General features: G+C 37.6%; 1 protein-coding gene across 1 annotated transcript in view; it reads left to right on the top strand.

The window, feature by feature from the left end:
* The first annotated feature begins 3,613 nt into the window (after positions 1-3,613).
* The window catches only part of LOC128120389 (cytochrome P450 3A13-like), a 54,465-nt gene continuing 30,408 nt past the window's right edge, over positions 3,614-27,670 (top strand). Inside the window, 4 exon segments of the mRNA XM_052754316.1 lie at positions 3,614-3,684; positions 5,514-5,607; positions 13,957-14,009; positions 16,058-16,157. Coding sequence (XP_052610276.1) covers positions 3,614-3,684; positions 5,514-5,607; positions 13,957-14,009; positions 16,058-16,157 — 318 coding nt within the window.

The following is a 27,670-nucleotide window of genomic DNA, read 5'->3' as shown; positions in this document are numbered from 1 at the left end:
CTGACTGTGTGCCCATGGGTATGAGACCATGTATTGGAGCATAGGTAGTAATGTAGGACTCTACATTTTTATATTACCACAAACTCCTAAGGCTCAAAGATCATCAAGAAAGAGGACATAGAAGGACTGTAGAGCCAGAGAGAGCAGTCACCTGCAGAGAAACAGACATGCTAGTGCAGTTGCACACATGAGCTCTTGGGGACTGTGGCATAAGATGAAGCATGCCAACATCACAGTGTGGATGAGAAAAGCACTCATGCAGTCCCATTTTTTTTTTTTTTTGGTTTTTCGAGACAGGGTTTCTCTGTGTAGCTTTGCGCCTTTTCCTGGAACTCACTTGGTAGCCCAGGCTGGCCTCGAACTCACAGAGATCCGCCTGGCTCTGCCTCCCGAGTGCTGGGATTAAAGGCATGCGCCACCACCACCCGGCCCATTTTTTTATTATTAAGAAATTTTCTATTCATTTTACATACCAACTGCAGATCCCTGCCCCTCACTCCTTCCACCCCTAGCCTTCTCTCCATCTCACCTTTCATTCCCAACTCCTCCATGGCAAAGTCTCTCATGGGCAGTCAGCAGAGACTGATACACTCAGTTGAGGCAGGTCTAAGCCTGAGTTACTGTTCCAAGGTTGTGTAAGGTGTCCTACCATAGGCAGTGGACTCTAAGAAGCCTGCTCATGCCCTAAGGACGGATCCTGAACAAGGAACATCTGCAAGACAACCTGCACACTACACAGGAGACCCCAGATGATATTACTTCATTTGTATTGAATCTATGCATAGATGCATGGTTAATGGCACTTTTTAAGGAATACTTTGAATTTTATCTAATGAATCTTGGAGGAAAAACTTTAATGTACAAAATATGAATCTAGATATTTTTCATCACCTGTTAATAACAAAAAACAAAACAAAACCACCATCACCACCACCAACATAACAACAACAAAAGAATTGAAAGATGAAAGCAAACAAGCAGATGAAGAAGTGACTATGTTGTACCATGAAGACATCCTTCTACTATAACCAGTGTCTTGCAATAATCAGAGGTGTGTAGGTAAAAAATGGGACGATTTGGTAAATGGTTTATGGTAATCTCTGGGCTTAATGAAAACACTGATTGCGTTGCTCTATATCCCACAGATTACGGTTTCACTGGAGGTAAATTAGGAGTGTGTACACACTTATTTTCCAACAGTCCAAACTAGAAGATGCCTCACTCGTTCAGGTACAGAAAATACGTAGTGTGTGGATTACTGTGAAAAGGAAAAAAGACAGTTCAAAAGGTTAAAAAGGAAATGTATTCACAAACATAACCTTATTTTTTATTTTCTAAACAAGATTTATTTTTATTTCATTTTGCCTACGTGTATATGTGTGCACCACTTTTTTGCTTGGTGCATGTTGAGGTCAGATCCTACTGTCAAATCCACTGCACCTGGTGTTAGAGATGGTTGTGAGTCAGTGTCATAATTAATGTACTAGTGCAGTGAAGAGGCACCACAACCACAGCAATACTTACAAAGGAAAGCATTTCATCAGTAACTGTTTACAGTTTCAGAGGTTTAGTTCATTATCATCATGCTGGGAAGCACGGAGGCATGCAAGCAGACATGGTAGCTGAGAGCTCTACATCCTAATTTATAGACATCAAGAAGAGAGATTCACAGGCCCTGGCTTGACCTTCTGGAACACCAAAGCCTACACTCTGTGACAAATATGTCCAATAAGGTCACACCTCCTAATCCCTCTCAAGTAGTCACACTTCCTAATGACCAAACATCCAAATATATGATGATTTTGGGGACCATTCCTACTCAAACCTACATAGCCACCATGTAGGTGCTGGGAACCTAACTGCCTCCTCTGCAAGAGCACCGAGACTTCTTAACCATGGAGTCATCTCTCCAACCTCTCCTTTGTGTTTCTTAAAAATTCACTTGTGGGAACTCTCTTATCAAGATTGTTATTCAGGTCACAAGAGACAGTGTCAACCTCTATAGAGTGATAGATGTCAAACATATTTATATAGCAGGTATTGGCTAAGCGTGCATGCAGTGTCCATGAGCCCCTCCATTAGGTCATCCACATAGAGCATAACCTCTAGTAAACCATAAGGAAGACATTTGTGAACTACTCAGCCTCTTCAACTCAACCAAACAATTTGGATGTCCATTCTGATATGGTCTATGTATTGAGACAATATTAGATACTTTACAGTCGTATGGTCTCTTACCTTCATAGAGATTGAACTTTTTCTTGACATGATAGTTAATTTAATAATGTACCTTGACATCACTTAAGATGTATGCTGATACCCTACTATATATTCTGTTTTGATTAATCCACCTTTAAGACAACAATGTCACAAACAACTTCACTATCTTTGATTGACCATGTAATAAGCTTTTACAATCTAAGCTAATGCCCAATTTTAATCTTAAATTATATATCCTTCCATGCCCCTGACTCAGAGTAATGCATGGGTATGTTGTGGTAATCATTTGCTGAAAGCAGTCCATAGGTTGGAAGCAACTCTATAAATAAATACCCACCATTAATTTTGCAAATAACATACAGCTACAGCATGGTAGTATATGCTTACCATTCTTTTTTGGTATTCTGAGTGTTTCAGTGTTTGTTGGGATCAGTAAATTATTTCCTCCCTCAATAAAACTCTGTTGAAGATTTCTGTAAAGAATACCTCATCCACTGTCTATGCCATTCTTTCTGTACTGTCCAATAAATACAGAGCTATGTCCTTTGTTAGGGACACAAAAAGAAGCAGTAGGTATACACAGATTCACAGGTACAGATGACCAATAAACCATCACATGCTACAGAGAGAGGGAAGGCCCAGAGCAAGAAGTGAAGAATTAAAGCTTGGGTTTGTAACACTAACACGTCTTGGCATCTATGGGTGTTTATTAACACATTTAACTGACATGGGAAGTAGGAAAATAATAGTGAGCAATGCCCATTAATAATAAATAACAAAGTATGAGGGAAGTATATACAGAAACCATGAGTACTGAAAAAGTGACAATAAAGAAAATATAAGGGAAAATTTAGTCTATCTTGGGATGATGTGATTTATTTATTTTTTGTCAATTTTTTTATTAAATGTGATCATTCATCTTCTAGGGTAAAAACAGGGATCCACAGAGAGAAATATGCATGTGTAAATATTTATAAAAGGAGCTGGTGTGCAAAGATTCAATGTGTTTTGCAATATAGACAGCCCCATAAATATCAAAGGACATTTAATGTTGATCACTCTGATGCATTTCTGACAAAAATCTATGACCTCTGGTCTTACCAAGAACATTGGTTTAGTTATTTATTAATTTTCTAGGGAAAAGAACTAAAAAGAAGTCAAAATGTGGGTTAACATGAACTATCATGAACTGTCAACTGAAGATGTCACTCATGTTCTCCATACCCATGGAAGATACAATGTTGATCTTTCTATTGGCACTAGTGACTACTCCACCCCCTTTCCTAGCACATAAATACTGCACAGTGTCTTCATAGATTCACACCTGAACTCAGAAGGAGAATTCAGGTCCTCACCTACCAGGAAAAGAGAGATTTCTTGAAGGAAAAGAGCAATGGACCTGATTCCAAACTTTTCCACAGAAACATGGGCACTGCTGGCTACCATCCTGGTGCTCCTCTACCTGTGAGTAATTGATTAGATGTCTCTCTTTTGTGGGCTCAGAGGTGAATAATTCTCAGGTCCCTTTTCCCTGTCAGAAAATCAAAAGGTATAATCCAATGGAAATTCATACTCCCACAGCTGAACACATTTCTCCTGTAACCTAAATAATTTAATTCACTGTGCTTTTCAGCCAAGTGTCTTCAAGTAAAGTTAAAAATCCAACATTGAGAGACAATCTGGAGTGGGATTAAAATGATTACAGTCTGCTGTTTCTCTTGTTTGTTTTCTGTCATTAGTTTGTCACATGGGGATAGGAATGTGTGTAGAATATTGAACCCACAGTGAGGGAAATGACACCTGAGATGTTACTTAGACTCAGGCCTGTCTGTCCAGAGAGTATTGTCAAGAAATTATTGTATTACTGACAGTAAACTAAGTGCCTGTGGCTGATCATCTAAGTACAGAAAACTGCCTTTGTGCCATCTAGGGTCTAGGAAGAAACAGAATGGAGAGATTATGCTTTTTGTAGTTCATGGCCTCATGAGTTCATTTGGATAACTCATTGAGTACTTTGCATTTTCTGGGAAATATGGGAGCAAATATCCTTTGACCTCAGTAGGGCACAACTGTCAAACGAATGTAGCCATTCCTCCAAAGTCTACCCTGGAGAGACATGAGTTTATAAGGTTAATACAGCAATGTGTTTGAAAAGTTACTTGCAGGAGCATGAATGGTTCAAAGGCAAATGCAGCATCAAAACTCCACACCTGAACTGAGGACTCCCAAAATTGGTATCTTAAAAATAGATTTTTTTTTGATTTTTTGAGACAGGGTTTCTCTGTGTAGTTTTACGCCTTTCCTGGAACTCACTTTGTAGACCAGGCTGGCCTCGAACTCACAGAGATCCACCTGCCTCTGCCTCCCGAGTGCTGGGACTAAAGGCTTGCGCCACCACCACCCGGCTTAAAAATAAATTTTTATATTGCCCCTATGAATGTTTTGCATGAACATATGTATCACATTTATGCATGATGTCCATGTAAATTAAAACAAGTCATTGGATTCTCAGGGACTGGAATTATAAGCTGTTGTTAGCTGTCATGTGGGGTCTAGGAAACCAACCTGGGTAGTCTGAAAGAGCAGAAAATGCTCTTACCTGATGAGTGATCTTCCCAGCCCAAAAACTGCACCTGGGAAGCTCTGCACACTTTTCAGTCTGAGGGACAGGAAAGGTAGATTGTCTTGTCATGGGGCTCTGCTGGTGGGCTCTCCTCCCGCTCTGAGTAACCTCTCTCCACTGCTTACATAATGTTGAGAATGGATCATGTGGATCTTGCATTGCAGGTTACTCACACTGATAATGTGTGATGACTTCCTAAGTCTAGTGAGTCCTTCAGTAACATTCAAACTCAAGTTTGTAATGTATTATTACATATTAGCTCTAAGACTGGGACCATCAAGTGTTAACCTAAAAGTTTATAGTAAGATGCTATATGAAGGAGTTTAGTTCTCTGAATTTTTATGTTATATTCTGCCCGGTGGTACATCACTGAATAAATTCTGGTAATTCTCAATATTTGCCTCCAAGAAAATATATATATATATATCACTTACATATATCATATATATATACTCACATATACATGCATATCTACTCATATAATACAAATTGAGTCAATAATATACATGAGTTAGTGTATATATGTGTATATTTTTATATAGTGTATAAATATGTATATTTTTATATAGATTGTGGGAATGTGTTTACTTATGTGTGTGTATGATTATGAATATTTACATGTATGGTTAACAAGCCCATGATCCGACTGACTTTCTCCTCCATGTTTTAGGTATGGAACCTCTTCTCATGGACTTTTTAAGAAGCTGGGGATTCCTGGCCCCAAACCTTTGCCTTTTGTTGGTACGATGCTTAACTATAAGATGGTGAGTGCTGTTGGGTTCCCTACTTTGCTTCTGTGACAGTGTCACTTACACAAATATTAACCCCCTTGTCATTTGATCCATTCTAACGGACATTGGGATCAATTGTAAGACTTTCAGCTGGCAGAATTGTTTTTGTCACACCCACATCATTGCCAGGTTACCCTTGGGTTTGACTAACATGTGTTTGTGACCTCAGGTTTGCGGCAGGTGATGTGTGACTTCAGGTTTGTGTCAGGGCAGGTGAGGACCCTGGCTGTTAGCACACTAGGACCTGAAGTTAAATGCTGGTGTTTAGACTTTGAGAGCATCAAAGATTTCGTTTCCTTTTTAGTACAGATTCCAGAAAAGTACAGTTATTCTTAATTAGTATTTAAAGTAATACATGTAAGGCCACTGTGTAGCACCTCATCAACCCGAGTGATTTATTCAAATCTAAGTTCAGTAATAATATTTACACTCCTTGCTGTGTATCTCTGGAACATGCCTACCAGGAAGCAGATAGTTACTTTTGGGGAATATGCACATACTTGAATCCTCAATTGAACTGTTTAATTCCATTATTACTTCCAAAACTCTAGCCAAGCTTTTGCCACTTACAAGAAGATTTGCCTTTACTCCTTTTCACTTCAAGGTACAAACCTATGCATGAGACTGAAGAGCAGGAATATGGGAGACTAGGTGATGTTGCCTATAAACCTGGATATTTAACCAGACTGTGAGTTTTGTTTCTTGAAACAGAAGCAGAATTATTTATACAAAATCACTGATAAAAGCTTGAGTTGACAAAACTGTAAAAAATATACATGTAGCGTGTGGATATAATATATATATATACATATATGTATATATATATATTTATAATTTCATAATATACATATACATGTACCTATATAATAGGGACAGTGAATTTACACAGGGCCTTTCTGAATGCTTTTTTTTTTTTCGAGACAGGGTTTCTCTGTGTAGCTTTGCGCCTTTCCTGGATCTCACTCTGTAGACCAGGCTGGCCTCGAACTCACAAAGATCCGCCTGCCTCTGCCTCCCGAGTGCTGGGACTAAAGGCGTGCGCCACCACCGCCCGGCTTCTGAATGCTTTCTAAAGGTTGGACTCTTGGCCTATCCTTCCTGAGTTCATGACCAGAATCAGTACCTACATGAAGACTGCACTCTTGCAAGATTTGCTTCTCTGAATTCTCAAGGTTTAATTATTAGATCATAATTCTTCAAAACCAAGGATTCTGTTGCATAAGTTCCTAAGAATACCATGCTTTGCTCCCAGTTGAAAAAGCAATAACTTCCTTATCATTTTTGGATGACCTCTTTTTATGTAGTCTTTGAAATACACTTCTTGGGTTTTAGTTTGTTAGTTTCTTTCAAATAGTGTCTCCTGTAGAAAAAATTAGTCTCAAATTTGCTGTTCAGAATTTTGACCACAGATTAATCTTACTCAGTGCTTGGGTATACCATGATATCTTATTTATAGGTGACCAGGTACCAATAGGGGTGTGATTATACTATGATGACCCAAAGCTGCAAGAATAAGAGTTACAAAAGGTGAGGTTTTGTGATGGAGGACCAAGGGAAAAAAAATAAAAAAGACAGATACCTGATGACTTACACCAAGTAAGTTTATTAATCAGCATAGATCCTTACCTACTTACTATTTGCATGAGGAAATGGCCAAGGTCAGCTGAGAGCTAAGTCAGACAATGTTGGCAAAGAGAACCTAGGATACCTCAGACACAGTTGCCTTATGACTGATAACCACAACCCAGGGAAATGATTAGGATCCACATAGCCTACAACCAACACTTCTTAGAGGCCCTGACCCCAGACCCAGAGAGGAACTTGTCAAATCTGTTTCTGGAACGTCACAGAACTGTAAAGCCTTTTGTTCTTTAACAATGGTGTGGGAGAAAACTTTGAGTTAGTCTGTTTCAAAAGGAACCCCCTGCCTTTTTTCTTTTTAGGGCCAGATGAGTCATTTGTGTCTAAATATTTAAGAGCCTAAAATATGCTTTAAACCAGAAAATGACTCCTAATATTATAAGATGAATTATCAACATAAGTAATCTGAGGATAATAGTGAACAAATGTTTAACAGTGTTAAGGAGATTACATCTGGCAATTTGTGTAATAAATCTTTGGCTGGCTCCAAAGGGGAATTGAATGTGTAATGAGCATGGCACATGCCAGTAACTATTTGCTTGAGGGTTACAAAATCTAAAATAACATTCTGATGTTGTCATATTACATGAAAATGATTTTTAATTTTCTCCCATTTCCATTCACATTTATCATAATTTAAAGGAGCAAAACAAATGTATCTAAATCCAGCAGGATACTGTAAAGATAATTAAAATTGTATTGCTTTAACTGTATCTCCCAGGCTCAATACACAAACTTTCAGAGCATTTAACTTAGCTTCTAGTTGTTATCTATGTTTATCTAAGCTACAGAAGTATTGTAAGTAATCTGTTTAACAAAATGCGCAGTTTGCGCTTGTTCGGCCAGGACCACTGTGGAAGCAGCCTCTGACTGGAGAGCTGTAAGTCCCGCAAAAATTATAGTTAAAATAAAATCCAGAAATATATTTTTAATAAAATCCTGATATAGTTCAAAGAGAATGTGTTGTCCAAAGTCACTGTATTTAAGTATCATTAGGTTGCACAGGAACCATAGCAAAGCAAGACAGTTAAAATAAAAAAAGGCTCCATGAAGAAAGGCATCTGTACAACTAGTGAGGATACAAGTAACACATGCAATTTAGAAGTGTCCTCCCCTTTATTTAATAGAGGGACTCTGAGTCAGTTACATATATGAAGTTTTAACACAATAAGTGTGGTCAAATATGAAATGATATGCCATGGTTGGTCATCTTCTCAAAAAATCACATGTCATCCCATTATCTGGGATGGTGGCTCAAAACCTAATGTCCTTTTCCTCTAAAGATAGTATAAACAGGAAGTTGCCAATGAGTGGATTTTAGGATTTATACTCATCCAGACCAGGTGGGCACCACTAAGACAAGACAACCAGCACCTCAGATCATCTATTCAGAGGCAAGAAGTACTTTAGAATCATGGAGCAAGCCACTCAAGGAGAATTTAATTCTGCAACAGGGCACAGGAAAATCACTGAATTCTGGGATATGCCCATCCAATGGGGTAACTGATGGGAGATCAGAAGGATGAATGATTTTTTGATGCAGATCTTTCATTCCATGTGGACCCTTGAGCAGTCACTCACATGAGAAGAACATAGTTATACTGTCCCATCAATGACAAACTAATAGGAATAATTTATGATATACCAATATAGTTAAAGTGAGTACTACTAGGCACCACATGTGAAACATCAGCATTGTAAAATAAACAAGCATATCATTAGTAAATATTCTAGTAGGCAGATTGGACAAGCCAAAGGGAGTGTAAGCTATGCAGGCCAGGTAGACTTCTATACTTTCCACATGTGGCAGAGAGTAATGCCAGAATTGTTAAAATAAATAGAGTGTGAATCACAGGCTTCCATGTCTCCTTGACCACTGAAATTCCTTCTGCTGTGAGACATTTAATCTGTCCCAAGTTGGGAGTGGACCCTGCCAAGTGGATTGCAAGTGGTGTACCGAACTGCATGCTGCCTTCAAACTCATCATCATCTGCATCCTTAGCTTCTGTCACCTGTAACACAGCAGATGCCTTCATAGCCTGGGAATGTGGGACAAGGTGTTTTGGGAGCCAGTGTGATCCATCAGTTTCCTGTAGGAAAATACACACATCCTCTCCTCTACATGAGCACAAGGTCAGGATCACACCATTTCCCTATAGCAGGAACTTTTCACAAAATCTCTCCTTCTGGAGCATGTCGAATCAAAAACGTCTGGCTCCAATTAATCCTTGTTGCTCTCTTTAATATGTTCTCAAAACATATTAAATTAAAGTACTATTAAGAAGATTTTTAGAAGTAAAAAGGTATATATACTCCCAATTTTAATTTTTTCAAGCAAAACTATAGGAGACCCATGTGTGAATGAATATAAGAGAGGCCGGTTTTATGTATAATACATAATGTAGCACAAAATTTATTAAAGGCATCAGAATTCTGTGCTGGAGCATCAACTGTTATTTTAAAGCACTTTTGGAGGTTCAGCTATGTAGCAGGAATCTTAACAGGTCTTATTAATAAAATCAAACTTGAAGCCCGGTATTGGGGTGAATGCTGGAAGATCAGAGAAGCAGAAAAAACCACAGCCACCTCCACTTGCCAATTCCTCAGCTGATCCTGTTTCCTTACTGGAAGCTTCTGAGTCCTCAATCAAATGGATCTTAGCTGAACTGTGCTGCTCAAAGCCTAAAAGCTTAACCAGCTCTAGTTTTTGGTCCTCATGCCTTATATACCTTTCTGCTTTCTGCCATCACTTCCTGGGATTAAAGGCTCACTTCCTGGGATTAAAGGTGTGAGTCACCATGCCTGGCTGTTTCCAGTGTGACTTTAAACTCACAGAGATCCAGATGGATCTCTGCCTTCAGAATGCTGGGATTAAAGGTGTGAGTGCCACCATTTTCTGGCCTCTGTATCTAGTGGCTGTTCTGTTCTCTGACCCCAGATAAGTTTATTAGGATGCACAATATTTGGGGGAACACAATATCACCACATAGCTATAGAAAATGTTCACTGGCAATGAGTAATCCAGTGCTTACCAGCTTTTCCAGTTAATAGGATAGTCATGAGGACGACCCCAGAATAAATGTCATACTAACATGAATATATTTTAGGCTGACAAAAATTGAAATGCCAGCAACATCCATCTGCCATAAGGTAGTAAGCCTTTGAGATTTACACCATTACAAGGAGAAGGCAGATAAGCAGGACAATCTGAGACAATTTGTCATACTCGATTTCTAGATAACTGTAATTGGGACTAGGCATAGCACAGTAATGATGGTGATTTACATGAGACAATAACTTGCTTAAACAAAGCAGATTTAACAACCATCTGAATAGAATAATGGGAAGCTAGATCTACAGCTGGAAAGTATTGGAGAAATTAAGGAGCCTACTGGTTATAACTCTTTTTGGGCATGCTGAAACAAGTGAAACATTTCTTCATCCTCAGTCTGTTTAATAAGAGCACCAGGAAGTATTTAAACAACTTACATGAAATATAAACTGTCAAAGTAAGTGTTTAGAGGTTGAGGGAATGCAAAAATAATCTATATTCTGAGAAGACTTAGCTGAAACATTCAATATATAAGGAGTTACTTCTTGAAGTATAACATTAGGCACCGCAGAAGTCTCTCATCTAGGAACACATTATCTGTTTCTGGGATTGTGTACCTCCTATAAAGTAGTATTGGAAAATTTGAATTAAAGGATCGGCAGGATACAAAGTACCAAGCTGGCAAATAAGTTCAAAGAGAGCTACCTGTCAAGAGTCAGTGAAGGCCCAAAGTGAATCAAGTTGTGAAGAGGTGAAGGGGTGAACTATCAAATCAATTTATCATGCAATACATTGATGGGCTTGAGGACACCTGTTTTCTAAATAAGCTAAGCAAGGATTTTAAAATAAGAAGTCAAGGAACAGCCAGCAGCAATATGCAGAAAAATCCATTCTATAGGTAGCCTAGGTTGCAAGAGTTGGCCAGAAGGATATGCTGGAGTAGCTAATAATATAGAAGATAGAACAAGCTTTGTGCCAATACTTGTCAACTGTTGCATGAGTGATGATTCAGTGTAACAATTATAATGTGTTTGACCCTCAGGAATAAGCTTTCTAGAAGAGGGGTCATTATCTCCTCTTAATATGAAAAAATAGAGAGTCAAATCTTTTGTAGTATGTTTCAGGGAAGGTCTAAGCCAATTCATATTTCCTAAGATCTTTTGAAAACCAATAAATGTTAGTAGTTCCCTGCCAATCTTTGAGGGCAAATGATACTGTCCTCTGTAATATGATCTAAATAAGAAAAGGGAGGTATAATCTGTGATTTCTCCAAGGAAATTTCCAGCTGAGTCTGTTCAAAGTGATGGTGGATGGTGAGAAATAATTGAATAATTAGATTTTCAAGAGGTACTGAAATCCCCTAAGTAATAAATAATCATGAGAGAAGGGTACTTTTTTCTAACTGGGAGTAAGATTTGAGCAATAAATTGTTGACACAAGTTGGGGCTCTTGGCCATACTATGAAGTAGCATCTTCATTTATCTTTCATTGTAAGTATCTGAAAACTAGAGGAAGGAAGTCTAAAAGGAAAATGAGGAGAGTCCTGAGGAGGATGGGGTTTGACTCAGTTAAACAAGTAGGAGCCCATTCAGGCAATTTTATAACTTCACCAGCAAAAAGGAAGTTTCTTCTCATCCTCTGAGGTATCATGAAGTAAAAGTAATTCAAGAAATTAAGCTACCTCCTGGTCCTCAGGGCCTTATATCTCTATTTTGGGCATGTTATTTTTATCTTGTGTCACCCAGTTTCTTTTGGCATATTTTGGCTACATCTACAAGGGTGTTGAATTACAAATGAATCATATTCAAGCTGTAGATATAACAAATCATGTATAAAATTTGACAGTGCAAACCCAAAACAGGAAATGCATGTGGGGCTCATATGTGATATTCTGTCTTTAAACTTCCACCTACATGTTCCCATGTCTTTAAATTTACAGAACCTTATACAGTAAACCAAGGGTATATTTTTAAATGAAAGTAAAGAATTTATCAAAGTACCATAGTGATACATGACAAATTAGAAGCATATGAATAAAAAGAGATTGTTCTTTAGAATCTTTTCCTCCTATGTTACTCTCAGCTATTCCTCCACCCTTTCTTTCTTACAGGCCCCACGTCTGACTCTTTTGTACTCATTCTTGATGATTTCTAGTAATCTCAGTACCTGCATAGAGCACCACATTACATGAACCGGAAGGAATGATCCCAGTGGTCAAGGTGATGAGACCACGTATGACAAATAAAGAAGACATGTAGCTATCACCAGGAGGTCTTGCCTAAAATAATGAGTTATATCAGAAGAGTATTAAGCAGAAAGCTTCCTACATGGTATATGTAAAAGGGAAATGGCCAAGTCTAGCACACACTTAAATCATAAAAGGCTGGCAAAAAGAACACAGGTATCCATACCTCAGTCACAGATGCTTAGGACTGAAGCACAGACCAGGAGAAATTCAAATCTCTAAGAAACTACAACCTTCACTCTTTTGAGGAGCTGACTCTAGCCCTAGATTGGTTCTTGCCAACTCATTTCATGGACAGGGACCCAGAAGTAATGTTCCCTTTGTAATTTCATTAGGATCTCAGAGAATACCTTGGATCAGTCTGGCTCTAAATACTAGGCTCTACACACTAGGCTCCTGCCTGGAGACATAGTTTTGCATAGTTGACATTCATAGTCGCTGAATATGGAATTCCCTTCTGTAGAATGCTTGCCTAGAATGGACAAATCCCTGGGCTTGAACCCAGCATCATAAAAACTGGACATGGGGGCACACACTTGTAATTACTACACTCAGAAGGATCAGCATTTCAAGGTCAGTTTAGATACAAAGAGATTTTGGGTCCAAGATGAGTTTTTAGGATTCTATCCACCAAAAATACAATTGCCACTTATTGATTACATGGATTTTTTCCCTAAGGTTCCAAAGTGAAAGTTCAAACCAAACATTAACTCATATGTTTTCTTTATGTGAGGCAGCATATCCTCATCTTTCCATAATGAACAGGGACACTAGAAGCAAAATCATTTGCCTCTACTTCCTTGTTCCTTTTCATTTAATATTATGAAAGACAATTATATAAATCTAATATGCTATATATATATATATATATATATATATATATATATATATATATATATATATATATCAATGTTGTCTTCAACTTACTGACTATACTGAATCCTGGAAAAGTCATCAAGTGAGTGAAAGGGGCAGTGAGCAGTGAGAAGCAAATAGATTTTGCACAGTCATGGCAATCTCTCTGACTCTTGGTGCCCTCAGGCACCCAAGGAATGGGAAAAGACAAGAGTGTTTCAGGATTTCAGAGTCAAAACAAAAGCAAAGAGCTACCAAAGAAAAAGACAGTTGCTACTTTTAATAAAGAAGTACAATTTTGGAATGTACAATATACAGAAATGAAATCATGAATAACTAAATTCCCTGTGTCAAGTGTCTCCTTTATTTTCTTTTTTCTCTTAGAGAATGTGGAAGGATTTCTTCTAATTGCTTGGTAGGAAAATTAAATAATGAGCCTGATGTCCTGGGGTTTTAGTCATTTGTTTCCCATTTAGTGGCCAATACAGGTAGAAAAATAATGACTTTTCATTTTCTTTTCTTTTCCCAGGGCATATCACAATACGATATAGAATGCCATAAAAAGTATGGAGATATATGGGGGTGAGTATTCTGCAATTGTCCAATATATACATTTGTTATGATGTGACACCAAACTGAATTGGAGAACCTTTTTAGTCCATAGTTAATTGGGTCACAGTTGCCTGTTTTAAAGTATCTGAAAGCCTGTCCTGCCTAGGGTTCCATATAAAAGTTGTTGCCCACAGTCTGAATTAAGATGAGGACATTGCAGGTAATGATTTGTCTCCATCCTTTGATGTTACAGATACACCTAGCCTTACTTAAATCCAGTGTCTTATAAGGATTCCTGCCTCTATTTATTCTTCCTTGAGATTTTTAAAAATTGTGAAATATGCATTAATTCAGATATATGTAATATGTGCTCATAAATTCAGAAGAATGACCCAGTCCATATTGATTTACATTTAGATAAAAGCAAAAGTAATTTTATAAAAAAGATATTTCCAGTAAATGTGAACTTTTCAAATATAGGCTAAGGGGAAAATAAGCATATTTGTAGTTATTATTTTTGTTTAATTTAATGTGTGTATAAAGTATGTTTTTTATTTTTATTACTTCATTTTTTGATTGAGGTTATAATATAATTGCATCTTTTCTCCTTTCCCTTCCTCCTTCAAATACATCCTCTGGATTTCACTAATTGTTTAAATGTGGTGGTATTGTGTTCCCCAAAATATTGTGCACCCTAATAAACTTATCTGGAGTCAGAGACAGAACAGCCATGAGATATAAAGACTAGAAAATGGTGGCACTGACACCTTTAATCCTAGCATTCCAGAGGCAGAAATCCAGGTATTCAAGCCAAGCATGGTGACTCATGCCTTTAATCCTAGAAAGCGAGCCTTTAATCCCAGGGAGTGATGGCAGAAAGCAGAAAGGTATATAAGGCATGAGGACCAGAAACTAGAAGCATTTGGCTGGTTAAGCTTTTAGGCTTTGGAGCAGCACAGTTCAGCTGAGATCCATTTGAATGAGGACTCAGAAGCTTCCAGTCTGAGGAAACAGGATCAGCTGAGGAATTGGCGAGGTGAAGTAGCTGTGGCCTGTTCTGTCTCTATGATCTTCCAGCATTCACCCCAATAACTGGCCTCAGGTTTGATTTTATTAATAAGAACTTTTAAGATTCATGCTACACATGACTATATGTATACATAAGTGCATTTATATTCGTATGTATGACCTATTCATTCTGCATAGTGTTTTTTGTATGTATGCTTTCAGGGCTGATCATATGAAATTGGGTAATCAGTTTGTGTGCTCTTCCCTGGGGATGATCATTGCTCTCATTTTTAGTAATCCTTACCTACCTGTATTTCTTTCTATAGGTTTGAGTCATCCTGGGCCTTGCCCTGTTGTTTATTTTTTTGAGTCCAGGTTTCCATATATCTGACGTTGGTCTGGAAGTCGCTATGAGTCCATATTGGCCTAGAAGTCTCTGTCTTCCATATCTGCCTCCTGACTACTGGTCTTAGAGTTCTGTGATTCCAAACTTTGTTGAATTTCCTTTTACTTTTCAATTCTTGTTACATTTTATACAAGGCATTGACTTTTTAGCAGAATTGTATATGGTTATTTCCTCTCAACACATACTACTCACTTTGAAGAAAAGGTGATGGTTGTGTCATACCATACTGTTGACTTCTAAGTTTGTTTCATTAATTATTTTGTGTGATAGTTGAGCTAACTGGGAATTTGTCTAGAGTCTCAGAAGAAGTGACGTCACTATGCTATGTGCCACAAGCCATGGGAAAGAGGTTCTGCCTCTTCCTCTCTTCTCATCCATCACCAGAAACCACAGTAATAATCACAAGATCTGTTGAGCTCCTGTAGCCTTGTGACCCAAGGCCATGGGAATGCTGTGCTGCATTTCTAATGGCCCCAAGGAAAAATTTCTTGAAACATTATTGATTTCAGTTGTTAATAATTTGTCCTTAGGGGCAGTAGAGTAGCAGTGAATAAACACTTGCTGTTCTTACAGAAGACCAAGGTTCAGTTCACAGAAGCATATATTATAGAACCAGAGGTAATATCAGGATCAAAATGTAATCATCTCTGTTTTCCCAATACAGGATATATAATGGGCTGGTCCCTGTGCTGATTATCACAAAACCAGATATGATCAAGAATGTGCTAGTGAAAGAATTTTATTCTAGCTTCACAAATCGACAGGTAGGTATTCTTTTAAATATGTGAGGATTATACAAATCAAACATGTTATATATAGGAATATGTTATGTGTATGTACATAAATTTGCATACATGTATTTGATAACAATTATTTCAACAACCAGGTATGAATATGAAAAAGAGAAGAAAGGTGTATATGGAAGTATTTGAAAGGGAGAAACGTGCAATTACATTATAATCTCAAAAATAAAAAAATTAAAATGTGAGTCTTCATTTAAAAATTTTATTATTCTCCCACATAGTCTAGCAGTTAGAATTCCTGGTTTTCACTCAGGGGGCCTAGGTTGTACTCCAGGTATATGAACACATGCATCTTTCAGAAAAAAAATTAGCCAGGCTGTGTTGCTGCATACTTTTACTCACAGCATTAAGGAGGCAGAGGCGTGTGGATCCCTGTGAGTTTGAGCCTAACTTGTTCTACAAATCAAGTTCCAAGACAGCTAGAGCTACACAGAGGAACTCCATCTTAAAAAGCAAAAACAAACAAAAAAAGTATTATGAGAGGTTAGAGATATTGCCCAGTGGTAGATTATCCTGGACCAGAGTTCAGTATCTAGTACCACAAAATGAACAAACATTTTATTATGAAATTCTTATGGATTCACCATAATTTGCCAACAATATACAAGGCATGCTATGAGTCCTCACGCTGTTTTGTTCAGGTGGGGGCTTCAACCTTTCCCAAGGAGAAATTCTTAGCACTCAGAGATAAACAAAATACTTCTTTCATTGGTTCACAACCATTGTTTAAGAGACCGAAACTTGCTGTCTAAGTGAGTACTCATGATGGCCACTTCTCAAGGGGGAAGAGCAGATGTGACCCTGGTCACAGGTAATGGACAAGCAGGGTCACAGAGCAGAAGTCAGTAGTTCATTTTAGCAGTTCTGCTGTCTCAGGGCAAAGACTGGCTGTTTCTGTCTCCTTATACTCTTGTCACCCCATAGTCCCTAAGGAAGCTTGGTAATCATAATAAGGTTAGAGTTGGTGTTTTCCTTTCTCCTTCAGTTTTTCCTAGGCAGTTTATTTTTTATTTTATTAGGCAGTGTGTTTAAGCTTTATTAGTAAGTGTCAGTGGTTGCATTGAAACTCAGTTTGGTCTGATGACAGAGCTAAGAAAATTTATCCACATTTATATACCTCCTTTTATAAACAGCTTAGAATGGTACTTTTATAATTTTTTCATTAAAATACAAATATATTATTTGTTTATTCCCGCTCATCTCTCCCTGTTCCCAACTCAATTCTATTTAGATAATATAAAATATTGAATCCCTGTGTCATTCAACCATACATAGTGTTATTCATCATTCCCTCTTCCCCTCCTTCTATATTTTCCTTCTTCCTTCTTTAGTTAAAAGTCCCTCCCATTAATCCCATTTCTCCTTCATATTACCTGTGTCCTGCTATTTCTCTCTCTGGGTCCCCCTTGCCATATTCCCATTTTAGTTTCCTCCTTTCTGTGAACACTCTGGTTTTTACACACATCTGGAAATTGAGGGCTAGGATCCAAATGTATCAAATAACATGGGGTGTTTTCTTTTGTGGGTGTAGGTTATCTCACTCAATATAATATTTTCTGGTTCCACTCATTTACTGCATGGTTTCAATTTTCTTTACAGCTAAATAATATTCTATTGTGTATGTATATATATATATGTATATGTATATATATATATATATTGCCTTTTCATTAACTATTCACTATCTATTAGTTGAAGGATATTTAGGTTGTTTCCATTACCTAATAATTTTGAACAGACCATCAATGAGCATGTCTGCAAAACATCTGTGGAATAGGATGTTGTCTGTTTGAAGAAGTGACAAGAAGTGGTATAGCTGCATTATGTGGTAAATTTATTTCTAGTTTTTTGACGAATTGTCTATGATTTTCAGATTGCACTAGTTTGCAATCACACTACCAGTGAATTATGATTCCATTTTCCTATGTCCTCACCAGCATTTTGTTGTTGTTGGTTTTCTTGATTTTCGCCATTCTCAGATGAGTAGGATGAAATATCAATGTTGTTCTAATTTTTATTTATCTAATTTCTATGGGTAATGAACAATCAGTTTATATTTCTTAGACATTTTTATTTCTTCTTGTGAGGATTTTGTTCAACTCCATTACCCGGTCCCCCCTTTGAGACAGAATCTCTCTACATAGCCCTGATTGTCCTAGAACTCACTATGTAGACCAGACTGTTCTTAAAATCAGAGAGATCCATCTTCCTCTGCTGCTGGAGTGCTGCTATTAAATGTGTGAGACACTATGCCCTTCATTCATATCTCATTTTTTAAAATGAGTTGCTTGTTTTATGAGTCTTTTTTTTGGGTACCTTATAGATTTAGACATTAAGCCTTTATCAGATGTATAGCTGGTAGAGATTCTCATTTTGTAGTGTTCACCTTCACTCAATTGACAACTTCCTTCTCTGTACAAACTTTTAATTTTATGAGGCAATATTTGCCAATTTTTACCCTAATTTCCAGACAAATGGAGTCCAATATTTGAAGTCCTTTATTACACCTGTATTTTTTAGGATGCTGCTTCAGTATTTTTCTTGAATATCTAGCATTTCAGATTTTACACTGAGGTCTTTGATCCATTTGTAGTTAGTTTTTGTAAAGTGATAGATATGGGTCTAGTTCATTGTTGTATGTGGGGATCTCTTTGTTTCGTAGCATATTTTTTAAGATTCTGTCTTTTCTCCAGTGTGTATTTTTGAATCTTTGTCAGATATCAGGTGGCTGTAATCATGTGTACTCATGTTTGAGTCTTTTGTTTTCTTCCATTGATATTTATATTTGTTTTTGCACCAGCAAGATACTATGTTTATTAATACTGCTGTAGAACATATTTTGAAATCTGGAGTGATAATTATTCCTGCATTGTTCTTATTATTAAGGATTTATGTGGCTATCCAGAATCTTGTCTGATTCCATATTGATTTTAGGATTTTTTGTTGTGGTGATTTTCTTGGAGTTGCCTTGAATTTGTAAATTGCTTTCAGTAGAATCATCATTTTCACAATGCCAGTTCTACCAGTCCAGAATCAAAGGATGTATTTCCATCTTATAGTGTCTCAATCTCTTTCTTCTGAGATTTAAAGCTTTCACTGTAGGGCTCTTTCCCCTGTTTTATTAGGTTTATTTCAAGGTCTATTACATACTATGAAGGTATTGTAAGTGGCAATGTGTCCATAATATACTTCTCAACCTGCTGGTGTACATAAAGGCTACTGATTTTTGTAAGCTGACTTTACTTTTTCCTGCATCTTTATTGAAATTGTTCGTCATTTCAACACTTTTTTTCTGGTGGAATTATATATATATATATATATAGTCTGCATAAGGATTGTTTGATTTTTTCTCTTTCTATAATTTTCTCTTCTTGCTGTTCTGCTCTAGCTAGCACTTTGAGGATTTTATTGAAAAAGATCAGGGAGAATAGAAAGCCCTGTCTCATTCTTGATTTTAATTTAATTTATTGGTATTACTTGAGTTTTAGTCCATTGAGGATAATGTTGGCTGTGGGTTTATAATATAGAGCATTAATGATTTTGATGTTTATTTTTTATTTTATTTGATGTATGTTTTTTTTCATTCCTATTCTCTCTAGAACTTTTATAATGAAGGCTTACTGATTTGTTCTCAAACATTGCCTCAAAAGTATCTCTGCCGGTCGTGGAACTCAATATTTAGTCCAGGCTGATGTTCACCTCATAGATATCTACCTGCCTCTTTATCCTATGTGCTGAGCTTAAAGTACACAGCAACACTGTGTTGAATCTTCTATCATTTATTTATTTTTAGAAGATTAAGTTTTAATTTTAAAATTATGTGTGTGTGTGTGTGTGTGTGTGTGTGCATCAGTATGTGGGTAGGTGCACATCAGTAATGATAGTAATTTTTATCTTTATGTCTTTGTTATTTCATATATGTGTGTATTACAAGTGTTATTATGACATTATTGCAATCAATAGAATACATGCTAACATGGGTATATAATACATACATATCTATGTATATATATACATATATATGTATTTTGCTTCTATTCACATCCTATTACCTAGTCTTGTCTCACACTCTTACTGTTCCTCTCCCTCTCTTAAATTCTTTTTCCTTCTACTCTAATGTCTTTCAAATATTTGGTGATTCAGGGAATTTAGTAAGTGCTGATTACAAGAGAACATACATTGCAGGAACATAGAGGACCTGTCACTCTCTACACTGCTGAAGTAAGGGAGAGATGGAACCACATGAACCCTTCCATTCTCCATGGTGGAATGCTGATGGATCTTTTCCTTTGAATGGTCTTGGGCCATTAATCACAATTTCTGGAATTTTAAGAGTGGATAGGCCTGTACATGCCCAGATGTGAACTTTTTATAAGTCTCTACCTTCCCTGTATGTCCTACATTGTTTAAGAAACATAATTTATATTTATTTAAATATGTGTATGTGTGTGTGTATATGAGTTAAAGTGTCCATGAAGACTGGAAGGGAGTGCTGGATCCCCTGGTTCTGGAATCACAGGCAATTTCCCCACCTGACAGGGGTTCTGGAAACTGAACTCAGGTCCTTGTCAAAAGCAGTATATGTTCTTAACTAGTGAGCCACTTCTCCAGTTTAGTCCTTATATTTCTTCTGCTGCTCTCCCTTTTTTAATCTCTCCTGAGCCTTTGAGAGAGTGATTTAAATGTCATATTTAGGAGTGAGCATTTCGAAGCCACTTTTTTTTACATAGTCTAGTTATAAAATTCTATATTAATCTTTACTCATGATAAATGAAATTTCATTTTTAAAAATATTTTTATTAAGAGATTTTTTTATTCATTTTACATACCAACCATAGATACCCCTGTCTTCCCTCCTCTGCCCCCCAGGCTTCTTCCCCCAATCCACCCTGCATTCCTACCTCCTCCAAGGCAAGATCTCCTATGGGGAGTCAGCAGAGCCTGGTACACTCATATGAGGCAGGCCCAAGCCCCTCCTTCCTGCACCAAGGCTGCACAGTGTCCCACCATAGGGACTAGGTTCCAAAAAGCTAGTTCATTCACTAGGGACAGGTCCTAATCCCACTGCCTGGGGGCCCCCTACACAGTTCAAGCCAAACCACTGTCTCACCTATCCAGAGGGCCCAGTCAGTACCATAGGGGCTCCTCAGCTATTGGTCCACAGTTCATGTGTTTCCACTAGGTTGGCTAGTTGTCTCTGCACTCTTTCCAATCATGGTCTCGTTATCCCTTGCCCACAGCATCCCTCCTCTCCCCCATCAACTGGACTCCTGGAGCTCCACCTGGGACCTGGCCATTGATCTCTGTATCTGTTACATCAGTCACTGGATGAGGGCTACATGATGACAGTCAGGGTATTAAGCCATCCAAATACCAGAGTATGCCAGCTCAGGCACCCATTCGACGACTGCCAGCAGTCTATGGTGGAGTTATCCATGTGGATTCCTGAGAACTGCCCCCTCCTCAGCACTTGTTTCTCCCTATTCCCATTGTGTCTTCATTTATGATAATATCTCTTTCCTTGATCGCCCACTCTGTTCCCACTCCAGTTTGAAACTACCCCTCCTCTAAGCTCTCATCCCCCATCCCTTGCCCTCCATTACCCACCTCACATCCAGTTTGCTCATGTAGATCTCATTCATTTACCCATCACTGGGCAATCCATGCGTCCTTCCTAGGGTCCTCCTTACTAGCTAGCCTCTCTGGAGCTATGGGTTGCAGTCTGGTTATCCTTTGCTTTATATCTAGTATCCACTTATGAGTGACTACATACTATATTTGTCCTTCTGAGCCTGGGTTACCTCACTCAGTATGATATTTTCTAGTTCCATCCATTTGACTGCAAACCTCATGATGTCATTGATTTTCTCTGCTGAGTGTATATGTACCACATTTTCTTTATCCGTTCTTTCAGTTGAGAGGCATCTAGGTTTCCAGGTTCTAGCTATTATAAATAATGCTGCTATGAACATAGTTGAGCATGTGTTCTTGTAGTATGATTGAGCATTCCTTGGGTATATGCCCAAGAGTGGTATAGCTGGATCTTGAGGAAGATTGATCCCCAATTTTCTGAGAAAGCACCATACTGACTTCCAAAGTGGCTGTACCAGTTTGCATTTCCACCAACAGTGTAAGAGAATTGCTCTTGCTCCACATCCACTCCAACATAAGTTGTCTTCAGTGTTTTTGATCTTAGCCATTCTGACAGGTGTAAGATGGTATCTCAGAGTCCTTTTGATTTGCATTTCCCTCATAACTAAGGATGTTGAACAATTCCTTAAATGTCTTTTGACCTTTTGAGATTCTTCTGTTGAGAATTCTCTGTTTATCTCTATAGCCCATTTTTTAATTGGACCTTTAGGTAATTTTATGTCTAGTTTCTTGAGTTCTTTATATATTTTGGAGATCATCCCTCTGTCAGATGTGGGGTTGGTGAAGATCTTTACCCATTCTGTAGGCTGTCGTTTTGTCTTATTGACTGGGTCTTTGCCCTACAAAAGCTTCTCAGTTTCATGAGTTCCCATTTATTAATTGTTGCTCTCAGTGTTTGTGCTACTGCAGTTGTATTTAGGAAGTGATATCCAGTGCCAATGCGTTCAAGACTGCTTCCTACTTTCTCTTCTATCAGGTTCAGAGTAACTGGATTTATGTTGAGGTCTTTGATCCAGTTGGACTTAAGTTTTGTGCATGGTGACAGATATGGATCTATTTGAAATCTTCTGCATGTTGACACCCAGTTATGCCAGCACCATTTGTTGAAGATGCTTTCTTTTTTCCATTGTGCAGTTTTGGCTGCTTTGTCAAAAATTAGGTGTTCATACATGTGTGTATTAATGTCAGTGTCTTCAATTTGCTTCCATTGGTCCACATGTCAGTTTTTATGCCAGTACCAAGCTGTTTTTTTTTTTACTGTAAAGTCAGGGATTGTGATGCCTCCAGAGGTTGCTTTATTGTACAGGACTCTTTCAGCTATCCTGGGTTTTTTGTTTTTCCAGATGAAGTTCAGTATTGTTCTTTCCAGGTCTGTAAAGATGTGTTGGTATTTTGATGGGGATTGCATTGAATCTGTAGATTGCTTTTGGTAAGATTGCCATTTTTACTATGTGAATCCTACATATCCATGAGCAGGGGAGATCTTTCAATTTTCTGTTATCTTCTTCAATTTCTTTCTTCAGAGACTTAAAGTTCTTATCAAACAGGTCCTTTGCTTGCTTAGTGAGAGTTACCCTAAGGCATTTTATATCATTTGTGGCTATTGTAAAAGGTGATGTTTCTCTGATTTCTTTCTCAGCCCTTTTATCATTGTATAGAGGATGGCTACTGATTTTTTTTAGTTAATCTTATATCCTGCCACATTACTGAAGGATTTTATCAGCTGTAGGAGTTCCCTGGTAGAATTTATGGGGTCACTTATGTACACTATCATATCATCTGCAAATAAAGTTTGACTTCTTCCTTTCCAATTTCTATCACTTTGATCTCCTTTTTTTGTCTTATTGCTCTAGATAGAACTTCAAGTACTATACTGAATAAATATGGGGAGAGTGGACAGCCTTGTTAGGTTCCTGATTTTAGTGGAATCACTTTGAGTTTCTCTCCATTTAATTTGATGTTGGCTGTTGGCTTGCTATAAATTGCCTTTATTGTGATTAGATATGTTCCTTCTATTCCTGATCTCTCTTGGAACTTTAACATGAAGGGGTGTTAGATTTTATCAAAGGCTTTTTCAGCATCTAATGAGATGATCATGTGGTTTTTTTCTTTCAGTTTGTTTATATGGTGTATTACATTAACAGATTTTCATATGTTGAACCATCCTTGCATCCCTGGGATGAAGCCTACTTGGTCATGGTGAATTTTTTTTGATGTGTTCTTGGATTCGGTTAGCCAGTATTTTACTGAATATTTTTGTATCAATGTTCATGAGAGAGATTGGTCTGTAATTCTCTTTCTTTGTTTCATCTTTGTGTGGTTTGGGTATCAGGGTAACTTTAGCCTCATAAAAGAAGTTTGGTAATGTTCCTTCTGTTTCTATTGTGTGGAACAATTTGAAGAGTATTGGAGTTAGCTCTTCTTTGAAATTCTGGTAGAATTCTGCACTGAAACCATCTGGTCCTGAAATTTTTTTTTTGCTTGAGAGACTTTAATGACTGTTTCTTTTTACTAAATGCTTATTGGCCTATCTAAATAGTTTATCTGGTCTATATTTAATTTGGTATGTGGTACCTATTCAGAAAAGTGTCCATTTCTTTCAGATTTTCCAATTTTGTGGAATACAGATTTTTGAAGTATGATCTGATTCTCTGGATTTCCTCATTGTCTGTTGTTAAGTCTCCCTTTTCATTTCTGATTTTTTTAATTTGGATGCTCTCTCTCTGCCTTTTGGTTAATTTGGATAAGAGCTTGTCTATCTTGTTGATGTTTTCAAAGAACCGGCTCTTTGTTTTATTGATTCTTTGTATTGTTCTCTTTGATTCTATTTCATTGATTTCATTCCTCAATTTGATTATTTGTTGACGTCGATTCCTGACTTTGCTTCTTCTTGTTCTAGAGTTTTCAGGTGGGCTGTTAAGTCACTAGTGTGAGATTTCTCCAACGTCTCTATGTGGGCATTTAGTGCTATGATTTTTCCTCTTAGCCCTGCTTTCACAGTGTCCCATTAGTTTGGGTATGTTGTACTTTCATTTTCATTGAATTTTAGGAAATCTTTCATTTCTTTCTTTATTTCTTCCTCAACTCATTGGTGATTCATTTGGTCATTGTTCAGTTTACATGAGATTGTAAGATTTCTGTAAATTTTGTTGTTGTTGAAATCTAACTTCAAGCCATGGTGGTCCGATAAAATACATGAGGTTGTTGCAATTTTTTTGTATCTGTTCAGATTTGCTTTGTGACCGAGCATGTGGTCAATTTTAGAGAAGGTTCCATGGGATGGTGAGAAGAAGGTATATTCTTTTGTGTTGGGGTGAAATGTTCTGTAGATATCTTTTAAGTCCAATTGAAACATAAATTCTGTTAGGTCCTTATTTGTCTGTTGTTTCAGACTTGCAGATCTATCCAGTGGTGAGAGTGGGGTGTTGAAATCTACTACTAGTGTGTGGGGTTTGATGTGTGATTTAAGCTTTAGTAATATTTCTTTTACAAATGTGGGTTCTTTTGTATTTGTGGCATAAATGTTCAGGATTGAGACTTCATCTTGGTGGATTTTGTCTGTAAGAAGTATGTAAAGTCCTTCCCAATTTCTTTTGATTGATTTTACGTTGAAGTCTATTTTATTAGATAGTAGGATAGCTACACCAGCTTCCTTTTTAAGTCCATTTGATTAGAAAGTCTATTCCAAGCCTTTCACTCTGAGGTAGTATCTGTCTTTAAAGTTGAGGTGTGGTTTTTGTATGCAGCAGAAGGATGGATCCTCTTTTCTTATCCATTCTGTCAGCTTATGTCTTTTTATTGGTGAAATAAGACATTGATATTAATGGATATTAATGACCAGTGATTGTTTATTCCTGTTATGTTTTGTTAGCAGTGTTGTGTGTTTCTCTTCTTTGGTATTTGTTGGTGTGGGATTATCTATTGCCTGTGTATAAATGGGTGTATCTAACTTCCTTAAGTTGGAATTTTCCTTCTAGTGCTTTCTGTAGGGCTGCATTTGTGGATAGGTATTGTTAAATCTGGTTTTATCATGGAATATTTTGTTTACTCCATCTATGGTGATTGAGAGTCTTGCTGTATATAATAGTCTGGGTTGACATCCGTGGTCTCTTAGTGTCTGCATAAAGTCTGGCCAGGACCTTCTGGCTTTCAGAGTTTCCATTGAGAGTTCAAGTGTTATTCTGATGGGTCTGCTTTTACATGTTACTTGGTCTTTTTCCTTTGCAGCTCTTAATACTTTTTTCTTTATTCTGTATGTTTAGTGGTTTGATTATTAGGAGGCAAGGGGTCTTTCTTTTTGGATCCAATCTATTATGTGTTCTGTAAGCTTCTTGTCTCTTCATAGGCATTTCCTTCTTTATGTTAGGAAAGTCTTCTTCTATGATTTTCATAAGTATATTTTCTGTGCCTTTGATTTGGTATTCTTCTCCTTCTTCTATCCCTATTATATTTATGTTTGGTCTTCTCATGGTGTTCCAAATTTCCTGGACGTTTTGTGTTATGACTTTTTTGGCTTCAGTGTTTTCTTTGACTGGTGAATCTCTTTTCTCTATTGTATCTTCAGCACCAGAGATTCTCTCTTCCATCTCTTGCATTCTGTTGGTTATGCTTGCATCTGTAGTTCCTGCTCATTTATTCAGATTTTCCATTCCCAGCCTTCCCTCAGTTTGTGTCTTCTTAATTGCCTCTATTTCAGTTTTCAAATCTTGGACTTTTTCATTCACCGATTTAAATGCTTTTTCTTGGCTTTCTTTAAGAGATTTATTGATTTTTTCCAATTATTTTGTTTGTCTTTTCTTCGAATTCTTCAAGGATAGTTTTCATTTCGTCTTTAAAGGCTTCTATCATCTTCCTCAAGTCATTTTTAAGGTCTATGTCTTCTGCTTTGAGATGTTCAGGTCTTGCTGGTGTGGCACCATGAGGCTCTGATGGTACCATATTGCTCTTTATGTTGTTGACTGGATTTTTGCACTGGTATCTACCCATCTCTTCCAACACTCCATGCAAGTGCTGTCTATGTCTGAGGGAGCCTCTTTTTGCCCCATTGACACTTTTGGTTTAATGAGAGCTCTTGGTCTAATCTGGGCTCCTGGTGCAATTGGTGCTGATGGGTTCTGTGTCTGAAGGCACAGATCTTAATCCAATGGGCCGCAGTAAGCTCTATCTCTGGAAACAGCTATTCCCTTATGTCTCCGGTTTTCACTGGTGTCATTGGGAGCTTTTTTTTTTTTTTTTTTTTGGCCAGGGGGCAGGTGAAGAGGCAGCTAGCTGGTCCCTGAGGCTCCAATGGCTTGGGGGATGGGCACGGGGTGTGCTCCTGGGGTCTGCCCAGTCTGAAGACAGGGCTTTACCTATTCCCAATCTGTGCAGTGTGTGTTTATGTCTCCAGTTTTCACTGGTGTCACAGAGGCGATAAATGAAACTTCTAAGACAAAAACTGAACAGTGATCTGAGGGTATAAACATAAGAATCTAGAAGGCAATTAGATTGCCATCATATTCCATTTTGTAGCAACAGCAGTTGTGGTGATATTGTGTTCCCCAATATATTGTGCACACTAATAAACTTATCTTGACTCAGACAACAGAACAGTCACAAGCTAGAGGCCAGAAAATGGTGGTACATACACCTTTAATCCTAGCATTCTGGAGGCAGAGATCTATCTAGATCTTTGTGAGTTCAAAGCTACACTGGAAAAAGTCAGGCATGGTGACACATGCCTTTAATCCCAGAAAGTGGTGGCAGGAGGCAGAATGGTATATAAGCTGTGAGGACCAGGAACTAGAGCCTTTTTAAGCTTTTAGTATTTAGAAGCAATTTAG

Source organism: Peromyscus californicus, unplaced genomic scaffold, assembly GCF_007827085.1.
Source record: "Peromyscus californicus insignis strain IS unplaced genomic scaffold, ASM782708v3 Scaffold_2__1_contigs__length_46816999, whole genome shotgun sequence".
Lineage (NCBI taxonomy): Eukaryota > Metazoa > Chordata > Mammalia > Rodentia > Cricetidae > Peromyscus > Peromyscus californicus.
This window is presented reverse-complemented; position numbering and strand designations above follow the sequence as displayed.